The 12,638-nt window shown below is 36.7% G+C and overlaps 2 protein-coding genes across 3 annotated transcripts; one reads left to right on the top strand and one right to left on the bottom strand.

The window, feature by feature from the left end:
* The first annotated feature begins 654 nt into the window (after positions 1-654).
* On the top strand, positions 655-8,079 carry cap1 (CAP, adenylate cyclase-associated protein 1 (yeast)). Its single transcript, XM_046834466.1, is given in 14 exon segments — positions 655-811; positions 3,197-3,304; positions 3,488-3,588; positions 3,696-3,773; positions 3,877-4,020; positions 4,390-4,475; positions 4,563-4,668; positions 4,784-4,909; positions 4,912-4,963; positions 5,376-5,551; positions 5,644-5,767; positions 5,884-5,966; positions 6,601-6,744; positions 6,858-8,079. Coding segments are annotated over 13 exon segments (1,410 nt in total). The 5' UTR covers positions 655-811; positions 3,197-3,198; the 3' UTR covers positions 6,942-8,079.
* Positions 8,080-8,558: 479 nt separating this feature from the next.
* On the bottom strand, positions 8,559-12,565 carry ppt1 (palmitoyl-protein thioesterase 1 (ceroid-lipofuscinosis, neuronal 1, infantile)). 2 transcript variants are annotated; one of them, XM_046834467.1, is made up of 11 exons: positions 12,474-12,565; positions 12,317-12,394; positions 11,914-12,022; positions 10,796-10,905; positions 10,516-10,643; positions 10,347-10,417; positions 10,088-10,190; positions 9,822-9,912; positions 9,592-9,690; positions 9,438-9,509; positions 8,559-9,325 (listed from the first exon to the last, which is right to left on the bottom strand). In XM_046834467.1, the coding sequence occupies exons 2-11, from the start codon at positions 12,317-12,319 to the stop codon at positions 9,203-9,205; spliced, it is 909 nt and encodes a 302-aa protein (XP_046690423.1). In that variant the 5' UTR covers positions 12,320-12,394; positions 12,474-12,565; the 3' UTR covers positions 8,559-9,202. The 2 variants fall into 2 exon arrangements, with proteins under 2 accessions (XP_046690423.1, XP_046690424.1); XM_046834468.1 differs by having other exon boundaries at positions 12,489-12,513.
* Positions 12,566-12,638: the final 73 nt, after the last annotated feature.

Raw genomic sequence — 12,638 nt, 5'->3', positions numbered from 1 at the left:
TTGTTTGTTTTTTGGTGCAAAATAAGTGCCAAATGAAATACACTGTACTAGTGTCAGAATTCTGCAGTAGATTCAAATACATAAATGGTGGTTTGCTTACATGATTTCTATGCTACAACAATTATGTTTAGCAAAAGCTAGACATAAGTCATTATTTCTTTGCTGAATCGATGTAGTGGACTTCTCAGACGGAATCAGGGTCGACAGACTTGTTCCAAAGGTGGACATGGACACCTGCGCCACCCACGCGGCCACACCCATGTGAGTCAACAGTACAGATCTCTACCATTTTTTTTCAACGTGTGCTTGGGAATGTAAATAATAATAATTTCAAAGAGTAATTGATGTATATTATAACTAGGAAGAAAATCCCATCATGTTGACTATGTGTTGTGCACTGCGTTCATTTCTTTTGTATAACATGTATATGATTATGTCTGATGTTATAAATCCGTTAAATATAGTTCTCCAGCCCAAATATGCTTTTGTAGAAGCCAGGAAGAATGTTCCCTTCTTATCTCCCAATAGTTATTTTTTTATGCTAGCGTCCCTCTTTTTTCATGCTTCCTGTTTCTCCACAATTCTTCTTTCTTTACTTTATCACTCCTCTCCTCTGCCCTTATAAGGAAGTCGAATGGTGCGTTCTTCAGCCGAGGCGGAAATGGGGCGCGGGGGCTGATGGGAACTCTGTTACATACAGGAAGACCAGAGACACGGAACCGAGAGACCAAACACACCCACTGAGCTAGACTGGAGAGAGGGAGGAAAAAAAGCTCGCTTGAAACATATTGGGGTTTGTCAGAAGGTGAAGGTAAGGAATTGAGTTTGAAACGCGTTTGTCATTGCTGTAGCAGAGCACACCGGCGGTGTAACTCTGATCATGACAAAGCGGCGGTGCGGGTTTCAGCCCTGAGTTTACAGTTAGTGATGATGACACGGCATGAAGAGCGGCTCAGTTCAGCGTATTTTAATTATCAAATTTTTTTTTTTTTTTTTTTAGCTTATCCGATCTGATTCCTGAAATAGTTGGAAATGATCGGTTTCTTTTAACAGTGTGCAGGCAGAAATCTGAGTGTTTCACTAAATCCAGTTGTTGGTGTTGCACGTCTGCTGTTTGTGCAGTGTGCAGCTCCAGGAAATAGCAGAAGAAGCTTCACTTTCTGTACCTTTTACACATTTGCTTTCTCAAATGAATAGTTTAATCATTTTTTTTAAATTGCCTAATATCAGTATAATATTATATCATATCATATTTTCTGCATCTCGTTTTTTTTTTCGTTTTTTTTTCTTTTTTTTTTTACAACTGCATTAAATGTGGCAGTGTTCACACAGCCTGCTCTAAGAATGAATGTAATCTGGCCTACTTCTCCCAAGACTAAAGCAGAGATGACCTGTTTTTGTCTATACTAGCTGTGCTCAAGAGCGATCCCTTCCTGTCTTTTGCAAATGTGCTCAAACCCTGAGGCTGTTTAACCATGACCACATAGTTATGAACTGTTTCCTACTGAACATTAAAGCCTAGTGGTTTTAGACCTTCAAGGCTGTATTCACATTAGCGACTAATCCTGGCAATTTCTGTCACAGGTTGCAAATTGTTACAAAAATGTAAAATACTTGACAGGGTTATTCCACGTTTGATCACAGGCCATGTCTCCCATTTAAGCTCTCAAATCTGAGCTGTCAGTTCATTATAAAGTTGATTGGAATTTATATGTGATCTGATAAAATGTAATATTTGCCACTTAAACAACACACTGAAGTCAGATGAAAACCTATCCAATGAGGATGTTGGTGGGTGCAACCGTTCATAACATGCCGGGTAGCTAAAGTGCCTGAGCTGTCTACATTGAGAGTTTTCTTCAGGCCATGGCAGAGATCTTAAGGAAAGAGCTTCAGGATTACAATACTGACAGTGGAGTCCTGTGTGCTTTCTACAACCGCTTTTAAAAGTTTGCTGTCTGCCTGCAACATTGTAGCAGGGAAATGATATTAACAGGAACCACATTTGAGTTAAGCCTTGCCCATATGCAAACAACTGAGACAAAGAAATCGGTTTAAAAAAAAAAATCAGTTTTGTGTTTCAAAATACCAGTTTAGAATCTTCATGATCGAATCATCACAAAGAGTTTATTTTCCACAATGGCCATTGTCAGAACAGTGACATTGACATTTATCACACTAAGTTAAAAGAATACATATAGGTACATATTTATTTCTGTGTTTATGCAATGTTTAAAACATCAACTCAAAATGAGCTTTGCATAATGCAATGTCAGCACATTTATCAGTTTACTCAGACCGAGATTCAAAAGGATTGCAATGGTTTGGGGAAATTTTGTACTTTCTGTTGTGCTGTTGGAACAGGTGAGGATGGACAAAAAGGACGCCTGCAGGTTATTTGCGTTGAAATTCAAATTCTCCCAATTTCCCTCTCCTTCTCACTTTGTATGGACATGATCAGTAGGAGAGGTCTCGTTAGATAATAGAGCTCCACACTCTAAATGTCTTGTGTGCATGCAGAAATAAACGTAATGTACTTTAGCTGGCAGATATTATTTCTATATAAGTTTTCCATACAAAATTGCACAGGGCATCATTAGAATCAGGTGGTTCGTGACACACCTGGGTTACGTGTTTTCTCCTTGGAGAACCACTCAGGTGAACACAATGAGTCAGTAGCATGGATTTGTGGATCAGGTTTCTCTTGCATAAGGCTGCAAGGTTTACGTGCGTGCATGTGTGTGTGTGGGGGATAGGAGCAAGTAAAAATTCTGCTTGAAAATCTCCAATTATTTCTCAATGTTCTCTTTCTTCCTGTTTGTTAATAAGGTTATGTTCCTTTATTTTAAAAATAGAATATTTTTGCAATTGTTGTTCTGAGACCAGGAGGTATGCATATTTTGTGTGTGTGTGTGTGTGTGGGGGGTTGAGGGAGAGAAAGCAAGACAGGTTGTGACTTATCCAGTCTCTTGTTCAGGAGTCCTTCATTACTTTGTTGTAGACTGAACTGTACGTTTGATCTTCTGTGCCTTTTTGATTATTTCTTTGCATTCTTGGATAAAGAAGTAATTTTCATTATTAACAGTATATAATACAGACTTTAGATTAAATGTACTTAAATATTTGAGTAAAGTTTTGTCTATTCTAGTTAGTCATTAGATTAGTTATCACTACTAACATTGTGTGTTTCTGATAGGCATGGCAGAGCTGGCGAATCTGGTGCAGAGGTTGGAGGTTGCGGTTGGTCGTCTGGAGGCCATTTCCAGCAGTGGAGGTGCAGGTGGCTGTCCTGTAGCTGGTGGAGGTACTGGGAATTAAACATTTTCTCATTCCTTATTACTGATCTAGTGCTAACCATATTTTTTGCTGGAGTGCAACGGCCAACTGTTTGGCAGAACCAGGCTGTTTTTGGATAATAAACACATTGTGAAAAACATTGCATGTGCAGTTTTTTTGTAATGAGCTCATACCCTTGTTTTGTCTTCAGCTGTATCTGCATATGTGGAGGCTTTCGATGGCCTGATCTCAGGCTCTGTTGCTGAGTACATTACCCTGAGTCAGAAGATAGGTGGTGATGTTCTGAAGCATGTATGTAAAGAGAAATACATAAAATAAAATCAACCCTTCATATTAAATTCCTGTGAATTGCAGCTGTGTTTCTTCTGCTGTACTGATCTGGTTTTATTTTCTTGCAGGCTGATATGATGAAGCAAGCTTTTACCTGTCAGAGGCAACTTTTGGTGACTGCCTCCTGCTCTCAGAAACCCTCTGATGTAAGTAAATTATAGATCCTAGAAAGAGCTCAACTATGAGTTTTATTAAATAAAGGTTTATTGCAATTTAACTCTTCTGTTCTGTGTATGTGGGGGGTCTTAGGCCATTCTGACATCTCTGCTGGCTCCAGTGTCTAAAGTGATCCAGCAAGTGCAGGCGTTCAGAGAGCAGAACCGTTCCTCTCCTCTCTTCAACCACCTCTCTGCAGTCAGTGAAAGTGTGCCCGCACTGGGCTGGGTTGCCATGGTGAGTGCCATCAGCACAGTATTTGTGTGTATGAATGGTCATTTACTAAATCTCTGTGTGTATTTGTTTAAAACAAAACATTCATTCATGGCGAAAAAAAATTACTGTACAGTGGCAGTGTGGCATGGCTTTTTTTTTGTGATCTGATGACAATGGCTCAGTGTTTTAGCCTAGCAACTTCAGACATTTGTATCTTGAACATTTTCTGAACAGTAATAGACTAAACTACAGTTGGTTTTTTTATTATTATTATTACTATTATAATAATATTGTGTGTTCTTAGTTATTTTCCAATAAACTGGCTGTTGAGATTTCCATAGAAAGAAATCTGGGTGGAAAAGCTAAATGCCGCCTCTTTCATTTTGTTAGGCCCCTAAGCCTGGTCCTTATGTCAAGGAAATGCAGGATGCTGCCATGTTCTATACAAACCGTGTGCTGAAAGATTACAAAGACAAGTACGGTTTATTTATTTAATTAATTGCTCCAAATTTTTTTCCCTTATAACCATTTGTTAACTGTCTTAACTGTACTTTATTTTATAGGGACAAAACTCATGTTGACTGGGTTAAGGCCTATTTGTCAATCTGGACTGAGCTGCAAGCATACATAAAGCAGCACCACACCACTGGGCTGGTCTGGAGCAAGAGTGTGAGTTGTGGGCTTAGCTTTAACAGTCTTTATTGTTGGGATTGTTGCTGTGTTGACTTATGGTCTTTTACTAATTATATTAGGTACAATAATTATTGTTTTGTGTCTTTCACAGGGTCCAGTTGCCTCAGCATCTGGAGCTTCTTCTGCTCCAAGTGGAGGTGCTGCTCCTCCTCCTCCTCCTGGCCCCCCTCCTCCACCTGCTGCTCTGGACAAGGCAGGAGGTGGAGATGCAGAGACACCAGTCGTAATGCCCTCTTTGCCTCCCTTAACAAAGGAGCTGATATAACTAAAGGTAAAATTAGACAAAGCTTTTACTGTACCATGTTCTGAATGAATTGTTTTTCTAGCTGTTATGAAATTTAGTTAAGTAAATTGTTAAAAAATCAAATGGTACATGTCACAGTTTACAGCAACATTAAAACTACAAGTTAGACTGTTGTGTGGTTGTAATAATGTTAGATTTTAAAAAGTCTCCTTGGTTCTGAATGTCACCTTAATCAGCATGTACTTTGAAGCTGTAGCAATCATAGAAATATTTATGGAGCAGATGAGCCTAGCTGGACAAGTACAACGTACACATTCATTAGCTAATCAATGCTAGAACCATCAGATATGAGAGGCAACCTTTAAATAAAAAAAAAAAAAAAAGAAAGACATGGTTATAGTCATTGCCTTAAACACCTATCTGTTTAATACATATTCAGGGTTGAAGCATGTGTCCAATACCCAGAAGACCCATAAGAACCCTCAGCTGAGATCTCAGACAGGCCCTCTGCACTCTGGACCTAAACCTTTCTCATCTGCTCGACCAACTGCCAGTGCTGCCCAGGCTCGCTCTCTGCCTCCAGTGCTGGAGCTAGAAGGCAAAAAATGGAGAGTGGTAAGTGCAAATTAATTTTGCTGTTAAGGTCATAATGTTTATCTTCCCTGCTTCCAAATTCACACTTTGTTTGCTTTTCATTGTAATTATAGGAGAACCACGATGGTGCTCAGGGTCTCGTGATCAGTGAGACAGAGCTCAAACAGGTGGTGTATGCCTTCAAGTGCAGCAACAGCACACTGCAAATAAAGGGAAAGATCAACTCAATCACTGTAGGTACGGATGAAACATTGCACCCACCTCACAAGGGATGTTTTATTTTTTGAAAAGTTGAATGTGCAACAAAAAGTTATTTTTGCTTCTTGGTTTTTACCATGTCACTTTCTCTACAGACAACTGCAAGAAGTTGGGCCTTGTTTTTGATGATGTTGTGGGTATTGTGGAATTTATCAACTGCAAGGATGTGAAAATTCAGGTGAGTACATGTGTATAAATGCGACACAAAGAAGGGAACACGTGATTAGGGCTGTCTTATGTCATACTTTCCCTCACTACACTATACAACTCAATTTCTAAACTTATCTTTCACAAATGTGTTTTGTTGTTTGTAAGAAAAGAATTCTGAATGGGGTATAACAAATCACATTTATTCCTCTCAACTTTGTGAAATCGTGAGATGCTTTTTTTATTTCTTTATTTTTTATTTAAAAACAGACATAGGCAATATGTGTTCGTTTTTATGTGGGGAAACATACTTTTTCCGTCATGCATTTGTTGGAGATTTGCTGCGATTAAGTTACTGACAGGAAAACATTTCTGTGTAGAAACCAAATTAATTTTAAGTTACATGTTCATATCTTTTTTTTTTTTTTTTTAAACTCTCTTTTGGGGCAAGCCATAACTTTTTCCTTTTAATGGTTTCTTACATAAACATAGCATATTGTAGCTACATAGCAACAAAAATATATTTTTTTATCTGAATGTATAGAATTATGTTACATTTGAAATTTATTTGAATGCAAGATTTCAAATTTTTTAAGACTTTACATGACATTGGCACACCTGTTCTCCTTGTTGCATATTCTGCATAATGTTTTCCATATATGCAGGTTCTGGGCAAGGTTCCAACCATTTCCATCAATAAGACTGATGGTTGCCATGTGTACCTGAGTAAGGACTCCCTGTCGTGCGAGATCGTCAGTGCCAAGAGCTCAGAGATGAATGTGCTGGTGCCTGGCAAAGATGGAGACTTTGTGAGTGATTGAGTTAATTATATGATCAATAAGAGAAATGCCCAAAAAATACAAATAAGTAAGTTGTTGATAGTTTCATTGTATTGTTCTTTTCTTTTTTCATTTTCTTTCAGACTGAAATCCCAGTCCCTGAGCAATTTAAAACCGTATGGGATGGCAAAAAGCTGGTCACTTCAGCCACAGAGATTGCCGGATAAAGGTGTCACCTGTGATATTTCACCCCCCTTTGCCAATGCCTACCTGACTGAGTGACCAACCAGCCAATCACAAATGAACCTGAAATGCTAATTGTATAAACACACTTCCCATTAGCCAATCAAAGGGGTGGCTGAACATTCCTTAAACCAGTGAGACGGCTGTTTGCTTTCTGCAGATTAATGAAACATTTCATTCCATTTGATGTTTAATAGCAATTCCTTCGTTGCCAACAATCAAGTTGTTTTGCTGTTTTCAAGCATTCCAAGGAAAATAAAACGAACAGCCAAAATTATGCATATTTTCTTTATATTTGTTAGTTGTTTTTATCTATTTTTTGGTCTTGAGTTGACTTTCCTTTTTTTTTTTTCTTCTTTGCTTTAAGTTGTTTCCAGGTGTGGGAGTCTTGGTAATTTCTGTTCTATATATGCAAATCTGTCCTAAAGCACACATATAACACTTAAAAAAAAAGAAATCTGACATTTCAAGAGCAAATAAAACCTAGATTTGTGGTGTCACTGAAATCGGATGACTAACTGGAGCAAATGATGGATTTAGCACTTATTGGTAACTTATTGGTATATTTTATTCTTACAATTTTAACAAAAGTAATGTTAAGATACTGTAATAAACCAATTTCCTCCATTTCTTAATGTATGCCAGCACACAGCACATTTTCTAAAGCACTGTAAAGTAACATTCCATGATGTAACAAATTAAGTGGTACAATAAGGATGGTGGATATTTATGTAGAAATATCCTTGTTTAACTTTTTCTTTCTTTTACTTAAAGAATTGTTTAGGCATAAATGCAGCTTCAAAATTCAGCTTGCCTCTAGATGCAAGCATCATCAAATTGGGCAGTCTATGAATTAGTTATTTAATTATTTCTTATGATGCTCAGTATAATCCTCAAGATGATGTATCATTCATTTTTACTTAATACTCTTTTGCACTCATAGCACTCAGCCATGTAAAATCTTACTTTGTATTGGTAATTTGTCTTTTTAGGTTAGAGTTTGGTCAACAGTTCTGCTCATTATTAGTAAGATCAAATTTTTAAAATAAGAACAATGAATAAGCCACTTTGTTCTGTCATAACTTTGCTTTGAATTTTGTAGTAAAGAATTCTCAACAGTCACATGTCTTTTTTTTTTCTCCAGTTTCTTTAAATAGAAACATTACACTTGTAAATAACCTAAACATTTGGTTTACAGCCTGACCACGAAGTGCACACCCATATACTGCCTTCTTTATCACATGATCTCAAATGCTATTGGAATGGCAAAGTTTACAGTTACAAAAACACACACAAAACAAAAACAAAAAAGTCTACAAATCTGCACTGTTGTCTCACTTTGGTATCAAACCAATCTCACTGTTTCTGTACCTGGCTGCTGTGGGAGCAGTCAAAGAATGCTAAATAAAACTTTACAAAAATATGTGCTTTCATTGGTATGCCACCATCATCATCAAATGAACTTTCACACTTTTTCAAGTTCAAGTTAATGAACAATGCACATGAGCGAGAAACCATAACATGTAAACATAGTCAAAATAGTAAATCTAAGGAACTGAATTCCACATTCAGAGAGAATGAATGGAAACAAACTCATGGTGGAGCATTGTAAAACTTGACCTTTTATTAGTTGCCTTCACATGAAACACATTCACAGAAGAATCCAATAGCTGTGCAAAATCAGTTGGTTCTCTAAATCAGATACACCAGAACCTGAAACCCAATTCATGCATCTTAAAATAACAAAAGACAAAAGAGAATATTTTCAAATCTAAAATAATTACATGTAGTCAATCTGAATTCACCTTTTTAAAATGTAACCCACAGTAGGTTGGTTGTGAAAATGGAGCTCATGTAATTCCCGGTTGTTTTAGATTACAAGGCTCTTGTTATAGTAAGACTAGAATATTTTGAGTGTTGAGTTTCATTACATCAGGTTCAACAGCTCTTGCTAAATATTTCAAATGGTTTTCCAGCTATTGTCACAGTGTTTCCGAATGTAAATGTAATAACACATTTACGATCTAAATATTGATATTTTTATTTTTAAGCATTATGAATTGAGCTTGCAGATCAGGTGAATCTGAACTCAGATCAGCTTAATAAAAAAACCTCAGTGCAATAAAGTTGATCTAATTTACAGTTGGATTATTAGATTAGATTAATCATTAGATTAATAGGCATAAGTAGTTCAGCATTGCAGCATACCAAATAATGGTTCTCTCTTCTTGTTCTTGCTGGGGGATTATTGCAAATAAGGGATTAATTTGGCATTGAACCACTCTCGAGTAAACTGTAAATGATCTCCATCACACTCAAGGAACACCAGTTTCCCAGCTTTATCCATCTCTGCCAGTCCCAGACGATCCTATGAAACATCACAAGACTCAAAACAGGCGGTAGTAGGATAAAAGCTCACCTGGATTGAATATAATTATGTTTATATTTACCTAGAAAAAAGCCATCTGTATAATTCTTACCTCTTTATATAAGGTACTTTCCTGCAAAGTCTCAGTCTCCTGACCCTGACCAATTTTAAAGAAGCCAAACCACTGAAAGAGGAAGTAAAGTAAGCAAAGATATTCAACTGTTCAGCTTTTGATGAGCAGATTTTAATGCCAGACCTTTAATTACCTCTGATATCACAGGGTCCACCATGGTGTCTTGTAGAAACTTTACCATTACAAACTTCTCTAAAGTCATGAGGTTCTTCTTGTAGGTCTCATTCACCACCTTTAAGAAATTGCAATGAGATGCTCAGATATGTTATTACCTAGCACATAAAAGCTTTAACAATTTAAATTCATTAATGAGATTATTTTGAAAACAGAAAAAAATTCTCTTGATGAATAACACAGACATACCCGCTCTTGATTTATATCAGCAAGAAACAGACTACGCTGTTTGTACAGGTCATTGTTGAGTGGATCGTGCCAGTACTGTGCCTGTACCAAGCTAAACCAAAAGAATGTACACAGTTAAGTAAGGAATTAAACACTTTTGGTGGTGTGAATTAACAACAAATGTTTATCATTTTCCACCAACAATGCATTGTAAAGTTATTTCTTCTTTACCTACACCAATATTTAAGCAACAACTTTTATTTAATTAATAAAAATCACAATCTCACTGTTTCTGCACTGCATTTGTGTAAGCCCCAGAATCCAGTGCTTTTCGTATCCAGTCACAAATATGAGAACTTTCACCAGGGCATCGAGGCAAACCATAAACTCCTGTGTAACAGAAAACCAGAACAAAACTAACAAACCAAGAAAAGGAACATGAACTGAAAACGACTTGATAATTAAACACAAACAAGTTGTTATTATATAATTTCAGTGTCAAACACTTTCATGTTTCGGTTAACAAACGAACAGTGGTTTCACTACCTTGATGCTGTCCACCAACTGAGATGAGATTCTTCATTGGAGGGTTTGGACATCTTTGTGCCACAGCACGTCTAAATAAAACAAACATGCAAAAAGAAGAGAAATAAAATCAGTATGTTTTCTTCTTACTTAGATCATCCAAAACTGACTCCTGTATCACAGTACTTACAGAAATTGTGCACCCTGAGAAAAGCCCATTGCATTGTATCCTCCCTTCAGTTTAGGGTCTTGTGCTATTTTATCACATGCAAAAGCCACTTGCGTATTAACATCCATGAAAAATCCACTTTCTGTGTCCTGAAATACAAATACAGAATAAAAAAACCCTTTAAAACAGTCACTTCTTTTTTGGCATATAAAAAAAACCCTAATAAAAATTACTGTGAATAATAATAATAAAATAAAATAATAATAAAAGACGACTGTATCATGCTATTTAACTTGAGTACCTGTGTTACAGTCTTTCCAATCATGAGCGACACCACGTATATACCAGGCAGTTCCTCTTCCACCATTTTCTTTATAGCACCCATGCTCAGTGGGTTGCAGCAGTTATCCCCTATACAAACAATATAAAAAATATCTGTTATTTATTTGATTGCACTGTTACTATTAAAAGAAATTTTTATGGCTAGTATGTTTTCCTTATCTTTACGTTTTTCAATTGAGAAAAGCTAATAATAAATGTCTACATGAATACCCTGCAAACAAATTAACAAAACATTTGTAAAATAAACACCTATTAAAATCTATTGTTTGTAGTTAACTTAAGAAAGATTCAAGAAAGGTTCCTGAGTTTTGCTTGATTTGTTATCAATATTTCTGGATAAATGTCTTTAAATGTATCATTTATATAATGATAATAATAATCATAAATGTAATTTTCCATCTCTGTGATGTTTTTTTAATCATACATAGTACAAACCTCAGTTTTCAATTTGACTCCCTGCCAGTCATATTATGTTTTATTTAATGTCTAATGTATTTTTTTTATTCCTAAAATCATGCCATTCATCTTTATATAATTTAATCATTCATTCAACTTCAGTTTACAAGCACTTTATCCTGGTAAGGTATTCAAAACCTTTCCCTGGGACATGATGGGACATCGGTAGATCTCAGGGCACCATTCACCTAGTGACAGATTAGCATCACCAGTCCACCGCTAGTTTGTGGTTGGTGGACTAAAGCCAGAGGAAACCCATGCAAGAAAACTAAGCCTGCATACAGTCTGCAGCCCAAGCTCATGATTGTGCTGGGGAACCCAGAGGAATAAGGTGCCACCTCAAAGATGAACCACCATGCCCCACAGGATATTAGTATTGAGTCAACAACAAACAATCAAACAAGAATACAAATTAGTTGTTTTGTGGTGTTTTAATCTATAAGTTTTCTGTTTGCATATACTGTTTATATTTACAAATACATTACTTTTTACTGTAATTACTGTTGATTACTGCATTCTGTTACAATATGCATTTGCACCTTATATAAATACTAACCTGACATAGCTAATCAGGTGTTCCTGGTTGATATTGTTTAATAATTAAGATATTAGTGGTCTTACCCATTCCATGCCACATGACTAGAGGGATGGTGTTATTGGACCCTTGAACTGCTCCTAAGAGCAAAAGCAGTGATCCAAAAAACAGCAGCGATGCCATGTTGTGTGCGCCCTAAAACAAAACACAACACAACACAAAACAACTGAGCTCACAAGGAGGCAACGAGAAAGCTTGTGACTGCTCAAGGAGGAAATGCTACAAAGGAATAGAGCTACTGCTACAAAGAGGGGGAGGAGATTTTTATGACGTCATGTGTTGTCATGAAGATTTCCCTTTGGATTGAGGTGCAATTTTAAATCCAGCAAATCTTGATCTGTGGGTTTTTATAAGATATCGAGATTAATAATGTGACTCAGCAAGTCACAGAGCGGACATGATCATTTCAAGATGCAATACTATTCATACCATATATACTGAATCACTTCCTGGTTTCAGCACTGAGTTAGATGTGTTTTGGGGTAAACCGGTGTGCCTTCGCTTTGGCTGTAAAAAAAAAAAAAAAAAAAGTATGTATTTATTTTAAATAGTAAATCAATATTCTGAATGAGTAAAACGCACAAACCTGAAAAAATATCACCTTCGCCGCGTCTTCCTGGTTCTTCAGTCACATGATCGACACCGCAGCAGGGCTGGAACGGGTGTGTTCACACTCTGCACCGGCTGCGCAAATTTTGTTACTTATTCGCTTTGTTTATGCCTTGATTTCCAGCAAGGGCTGCATAAAGAG

Source organism: Silurus meridionalis, chromosome 22 (genome assembly GCF_014805685.1).
Source record: "Silurus meridionalis isolate SWU-2019-XX chromosome 22, ASM1480568v1, whole genome shotgun sequence".
Taxonomy (NCBI): domain Eukaryota; kingdom Metazoa; phylum Chordata; class Actinopteri; order Siluriformes; family Siluridae; genus Silurus; species Silurus meridionalis.
This window is presented reverse-complemented; position numbering and strand designations above follow the sequence as displayed.

Excerpts from the sequence above, each read along its gene's own strand:
- ppt1 (XM_046834467.1), bottom strand. Across the intron at positions 10,906-11,913 it reads AGTCATGTGGCATGGAATGG|GGGATAACTGCTGCAACCCA; the intron begins GTAAGACCACTA and ends TTGTTTGTATAG. Across the intron at positions 10,418-10,515 it reads TCTCAGGGTGCACAATTTCT|ACGTGCTGTGGCACAAAGAT; the intron begins GTAAGTACTGTG and ends TGTTTTATTTAG.